The 6,940-nt window shown below is 34.7% G+C and overlaps 1 protein-coding gene and 1 non-coding gene across 2 annotated transcripts; one reads left to right on the forward strand and one right to left on the reverse strand.

Annotated features, from left to right (window-relative positions):
- The first annotated feature begins 813 nt into the window (after positions 1–813).
- Positions 814–6,083, forward strand: LOC141427782 (troponin C, isoallergen Bla g 6.0101-like). The gene is made up of 6 exons (XM_074087373.1): positions 814–894; positions 1,033–1,060; positions 2,945–3,088; positions 3,748–3,873; positions 4,872–5,003; positions 5,853–6,083. Exons 1-6 carry the CDS (start codon positions 892–894, stop codon positions 5,879–5,881), a joined length of 462 nt encoding a protein of 153 aa, XP_073943474.1. The 5' UTR covers positions 814–891; the 3' UTR covers positions 5,882–6,083.
- TRNAH-GUG (transfer RNA histidin (anticodon GUG)) lies at positions 3,460–3,531 on the reverse strand. Its single transcript has one exon. It is a non-coding gene; the product is annotated as a tRNA-His (tRNA).
- Positions 6,084–6,940: the final 857 nt, after the last annotated feature.

The following is a 6,940-nucleotide window of genomic DNA, read 5'->3' on the forward strand; positions in this document are numbered from 1 at the left end:
TAGGTTACATGGTTAATAGGTGTTATGCCAACATTTGAAAGTTCTCCACTTTTTTCCGCTTACACGGCGTACAAATTTTATAACAACAGATTTTTTTACTCCCTAGGGATTAAAGTACTCACTTTACTCCCGCCTCGTAAAGCTATATTGACCTATTCTACTATATTAAAGTAATTAATACGAATGTTTGCTCTCGGGTCTTGGGTGTATTATATAAGTATGTTTATGCGTCGCCTAGTACCCATAAAACAAGCTTTGCTTAGTTTGGGATTAGGTTAATTGGTGTCAAACGTATTAAACGTAACTTTAAAATAAATAAAAATAAGAAAAAAACTAAAACTACTTTAAGTAACTGGATCTCTTTTGTTCCCTCTTCCCATGTGGGAGAAGTAAACTGGAAAAGCAGGCTGACTAAAATCAAGGGAGCCTACTACCACTTAGCTGACAGATTACGAGTACCTAGTCTAATTTATTAAGTCTTAACAACAGATTTCTAATATTATTTGTTTTTAATAGGAATCAATTTGTTAAACAAAATCTAAAAAAATCCCCGAGAATCCCATCCAGCTATCCAAAAATCTTTTTCGTTTCAAAAAAATTAAACGTGTTTCTTTAATTTTTGTATTTTCAAATAAACGAAGAAATATTCACTGTCTACCACACCACCTTCCCCAGTCACTAGACAGGTACGAGACTGAAACTTAAATCTAGTTTTGTTAGGATTGAGCAAATATTCAAATCGTTTGGCGTAACGGTTGAATACCACTGAAATATGTCATCTAGGCGGAACACGTCGATCTAATGATATATAAACGCCCTACATCTTACAAGTCTGGATCACACAGATTGACAGTACTAGCTCTAGTGTAAACTACTCTACACAAACAAAAAATGGTGCGTGCATAATAAAATAGTTAGATAAGAGTTTGTGTATTAAGTGTCAAATGATTAATATTTGTTCAGTTGTTTTAAACAATGGGCTTGAAATATTTTTTATTTATTTTATTTTTCTGTTTCATGTTCTGTGCTCAGGAGGAACTCGACAAAGCTCAGCTTACCCGTAAGTAACAATCTATCTATTTCTTAACATGCAATGTTTATATTAATTATCTATGAATTGGTTCATTGATAAGTTTAATTATAAAATTTCTGTAATACTGTGCATTTAAATGAAATATCTTTCCCGCATACATTTTTAATATAATACCTACATAAGTAATAGTATTTTTTCATTTTTTTTATATGTTTTTCTGTAGTTTTGTACTAAAAATAAGACTTTATAATGCTAGAAACTTCTTACAAGTCTATCATTGTGTTAAAGGCAAAATGTCACTGTAGGCATCTTATAATCGAACGTCAAAAAAACGCCTTAAAAACCTTAACGTCTTTATACAGTTTAAAAAAATATTAAAATACCTACAAAGAACTGTGACCAAATTTTTCAACTTATGAAGGTTCTTAAATTGGTGTCGTACTTAGTGCACGCGACTTGTTTTTAAGTGAAACGATAAACGCTTTTACTACCCTTGCATAATAAATACTTCGGATTGATTTCTAATTTCATGTAAAGTACATAATTTATAAACGTAGAGGATATATCCTTAAAACGGAAAGGTCTCTTCTAAAAGGTGCATTGATAAATGAAAATCGAAAGATGACTCTTGACTTACTCAAAAGTAATGCCTATCAATAAAATTTTATTGAAAAGTAGCCATATTTAGCAAAACTAAAGAGTAAACAGAACAGAAAGCCTGCTCTTGTTCTTGCATAATAATATCCCCATATAATATAATAATCAGATTATAGTCCCTGGAGTGACAAATGGCAAGAATCAGTACAAATAAAATTATGGTACCTACCGTTCTGTCATAATACTCTGTGCTAACAGCCGTGGTGGCCTAGTGGAACAGCCGTGGTGGCCTAGTGGTTTGACCTATCGCCTCTCAAGCAGAGGGTCGTGGGTTCAAACCCCGGCTCGCACCTCTGAGTTTTTCGAAATTCATGTGCGGAATTACATTTGAAATTTACCACGAGCTTTGCGAAGTAAAACACTGTGACGAAAGCTGCACAAACCTGCGAAGCAATTCAATGATGCGTGTGAAGTTCCCAACCCGCACCGGGCCCGCGTGGGAACTACGGCCCACGCCCTCTTGTTCTGAGAGGAGGCCTGTGTATATAGGCTGGGATGATGATGATGATGACTGTGCCAGCCGATTCAGCCTGCTAGGGTTGACGATATTTTCGACGATGATGAAATTTTTTTTTTGGATATTTTTGCACCAACATTGTATTATTTTGCTGCACTGGTTCGCGAGTTTTCAAGTGCCATTAGACGGTCAAGTTTCAGTTCGCCATAATTTCTAAATAGTGCGCAAAGTTTGTTTACTTCAGTTGTTCCAATTAAGTCCCGACGAAACTTTGACAAGTACTGCCATCTTCAAAACTCGCTGATTACAACAATGTTACGAAGTTAAAGTTAGACACAACTCACTATTCATAAGTTCGTCGTGTTTATACGACTATATACGAGTATCTTGTCATTTAAAACAGTATCTCCGGATTTCATAAAAATAAGTAGCTTTGTAATATTTAATTTCTGAGCCAAGAGCTAACGTTTTCATTCTTTGTTGTTCGAATTTTAATGTCATCTTTTATGTAGCAGTTAACTGGTTAGCTGAGAGATCGCTTGTTATTTCTAGTCTGGGCGTAAACGCCTAATACTAAACGATCTATAAAACACCAATGTTGCAGTGTTAGTACCTAATACATAATGTAAATCATAATAATCATAAAATACTGTTACCTAACCACGTTCTGGAAACAGGCAGGTTTTGTGTAAGTCATGCATCATTGTACAATAATTACAATGAGTCGTCGTTCTATGGTTATAATTGTAGAGATTATTTACAAAAAAATATCGAACATCTATAATTTATTTTGTCAGTTTTGAAGAATGCGTTCGACGCTTTCGACCACGAGAAGAAAGGAGTCATTAGCACGGACATGATTGGCACTATCTTGGAAATGTTGGGACATGAGCTCGATGATGACACCTTGAAGGAAATCATTGCAGAAGTTGACGAAGACGGTGAGTACTTGATGTCGAAGTTCGACACAAATAACATAGATGGCGCTAGTTTCTACCTGTGCTCGCAGTATGTCAGAAGTTTGGGCTTAGCCGTATAGATGGCGCTGTAATGTGATATAAAGAACAGTAGACGAGAAATAAATACAGCTTTTTCGCTAATTAATTTGATATTTAGTTTTTTTCCAAAGTTACAATAAGTATATTATTTATTGAATGAAGAAAAAAAAAACATATATTATTTATTAATCGAATTGAAAGTAAAGTAAATGAAATTCAATATTTTGGATAGTTTTTATAAATATAATTTTAAGTTATCAATCAAAGAACATGGAAAAAAATTAAAAAAGTCCCCCGTGACAATGCTTGTGCATTGCCGTGACCAGGATTCGAACCTGGGTTACTACGGCCACAACGTAGGGTCCTAACCACTAGACGATCACGGCTATCGGGACTTATTCGTTGGGTGCGAATTTACCTAACGTATTCCAAACATAAAGTTTACCATAAAAATGTATGACATCACAGTCTAATGCGACATGCAAAAGGGAATTTAAGGTACATTCGATAAGAATGGGTGGCTATTGTTTTAAATTTTGTCTTTCTAATAATTAACCGACTTCAAAAAAGGAGATTATCAATTCGGTTGTATTTTTCTTTAGGCTCTGGTGAAATGGAGTTCAGTGAATTCTGCACTTTAGCAGCTAAATTCTTAACAGAAGAGGAGCCAGACGATGAAGCAATGGTCAATGAACTCAGGGAAGCCTTCAGATTATACGACAAGGAAGGTAATAATCCTTTAGTTTTTATTAATTGGTCATTTTTAAACAATTTTTTTTTTACCTACTCACGTTTTCATCTTAATAATTTACAATATGGTTCCGTATCTAAAGGTTGCCATCGGAACCCTATTACAGAGACTCCGCTGTCTGTCTGTCTGTCTGTCTGTCCGTCCGTCCGTCTATCACTGGGCTCTATCTCTTGAGTCGTAATAGTTAGATACTTGAAATTTTCACAGATTATGTATTACTGTGGCCGCTATAACAACAAATACTAAAAACAGAATTAAATAAATTTTTAAGGGGGCTCCCATACAACAAACGTGATTTTTTTTGCCGTTTTTTGCTTGATATTAATAACGGCAACAGGTAAACGTTTGAAATATTTCCAGATTCTTTAGTTGTATAATCACTTTAAAAATAAGTAATTAATTTAAAATAAAATAAATATTTAAGGGGTTTTTTTGCTAATGTCTAATGTTTTACCTTAGATAATGGTACGGAACCCTTCGTGCGCGAGTCCGACTCGCACTTGGCCGGTTTTTAATACATTACGTGTACCTACGTATCCCAACCGCACAATGAATAGAGAAATTGCTCGCCGCGTCACCGATAACGTAATGCAACGTAACATCATCATCATCATCCCAGCCTATATACGTCCCACTGCTGGGCACAGGCCTCCTCTCAGATCAAGAGGGCTTGGGCCATAGTTCCCACGCGGGCCCAGTGCGGATTAGGAACTTCGCACGCACCATTGAATTGCTTCGTAGGTTTGTGCAGGTTTCCTCACGATGTTTTCCTTCACCGCAAAGTTCATGGTTAATTTCAAATGTAATTGCGCACATGAATTTCGAAAAACTCAGAGGTGCGAGCCGAGGTTCGAACCCACGACCCAACGTAACATAATGTAATGCAATTAATTTAAAAAAAAAAACGAACTTTTAACGTTACTAGTTTGCCGCCTGCTGATACTTTCAGAAGTCTCATAAACATTTTGTTACCAGGAAACGGCTACATAACAACAGACGTGCTGAAAGAAATCTTCAGGGAACTAGACAACACCATAACAGCTGATGACTTGGACACCATGATTGATGAGATTGACTCTGATGGCTCCGGCACTGTTGACTTCGAGGGTAAGTAACTTCAAATTTAAAATAATCACTATTATCACTTCCATACGAGTTAAGTGACAACATTTTTTATAGTCTCATAAAAAACTTTGTTGACAAATATTTTTATAGAATATTTTTTGCTGACTGTACATGCATCGAAACTATATTAGTCAAAAAAAAAAATAAGGGCCATCCTGAGTTTCATCGATAAAATGAAATAAAAAATAAATTTGCGTATCTATCAGAATACATTCAATTGAATGAAAAGTATTTGTATTGTGTTAGTATGTTGTATTAATAAAACCATTTTTAGACAAAAAATGTTAAGAAAAATTACATTTATTAGCATTTTAGTTTTACCACTGAAAATCACTTTGGCTCCTATTTTCTTTTGGTTAGTATAGTTTCATATCTGAACCAAATTTCTTTAACCTCTTATTGTAATCACTAGAACTGGGTGAAATACAACTTGCAAATATGATTAATGATTTCCGATGTTACTGCAAATGTAGTATGAAGGCTTGTAAAAATGATAAAGCACCTACGCTGACGAGTATAGGTATTAGGTAGTAGTAGGTACCTAGCATCAGATATCATTATTCGCATGAAAATAGCAATTAACTACAATATTTTTTACCTTCTGACTCCGCTACCGTTACCAACATGCGGTTCATTATTATTTACTTCTGCAAAGTAACGCCTGATTAAATCAATTATGTGGTTAGGAATTATAAACTGACACTGAATTATTACTTGTGTTTTATAGATTTTAACAGTAAACTTTTAAAGTGGTGTTTGTGGGTAACTCAGCTCGACCACATAGATTGTAGTGCGTAGACTCACGCTGATTTCTATTTTTTTTGCTTACAGAATTCCTAGAGGTGATGACTGGTGAATAGATGTAGACAACTTAAGCCTTAGATTTAGCTAATGTTAAGTTTAAATTTAAAGCTAAATTAAGTGATATTTAGGTTAAGGTACGACCAAAGTTCATCTTCGAAGTCTCAAGCGAATGTTAAGTCTGAAGACATGAGAGTTTGAATTTTGATGTTATTTTTAAGTAAAGAATTATTTCATTTATAAAATGTTCTAAAGATACTGCGCGCAGATAAAATAATTTATTTTTAATAAAAAAATACTATTTGATTTTTTTTCTTTTTCTTCAACTGCCTTTTATCTTATCTTTCTATATTTTGCAGCCATTATTATTTAATGTTTGCATGATCTATTTCAAATGACAATTAGGTAATCAACGAATTACCGAGTACCTGGTCGACCCAGGTTGATACAAGCAAGCGAACCTTACGTACTTGATTACGCTAGTGTTTCATAAAATATTTTCAGTTCAGTATCGTAACAGTTCTGTAAGCCAACGTCGTCTATGAAACATCGCCTTGGACTTGGCCGAGTTTTTTGCGCGCCTTGACGGATGACGAGACTGATTGCATGCCACCTGAAGCGTTGGGTCGACGCCAGCTATGACTGCAGGTGCAATGCCAACAAAAAATATTTCGACCGAATTGCGACATGCGAATAGGACGGACTGTCTGTAATGAGTATACCTACATTTAATTTTAAGCAAGAGTTCAATAAGGTATTTGACAACTACTGAATTTGCCATATCATATATATACTTACTGGCAGTCTTTTAGTCGAACGATTTTGTTTCTAATATTGTAAACTTCAGAGTAGTATTCATGTAAATCTTATGTTTGTTTATGTAATACAAAACACTTATTAATATTACCTATTATGAAAACGTAATATGGTAGGACACTGTAATGATTTATTAAGAAAATATTAAGAAAATACAAAATATCCATAGGAGTAAAACTACTATTAAATTAGAATAACTAAAACTAAAACTTTAATTAAAAAAGAGAGGTGGGCCTCTTGGCATGGTGCCCATCACGCAGGCTGCATTCCTGCGTTGAACTGCGATTGAGATTCTTTGCGCG

This window comes from Choristoneura fumiferana, chromosome 5 (assembly GCF_025370935.1).
Source record: "Choristoneura fumiferana chromosome 5, NRCan_CFum_1, whole genome shotgun sequence".
In the NCBI taxonomy this organism is placed as follows: domain Eukaryota; kingdom Metazoa; phylum Arthropoda; class Insecta; order Lepidoptera; family Tortricidae; genus Choristoneura; species Choristoneura fumiferana.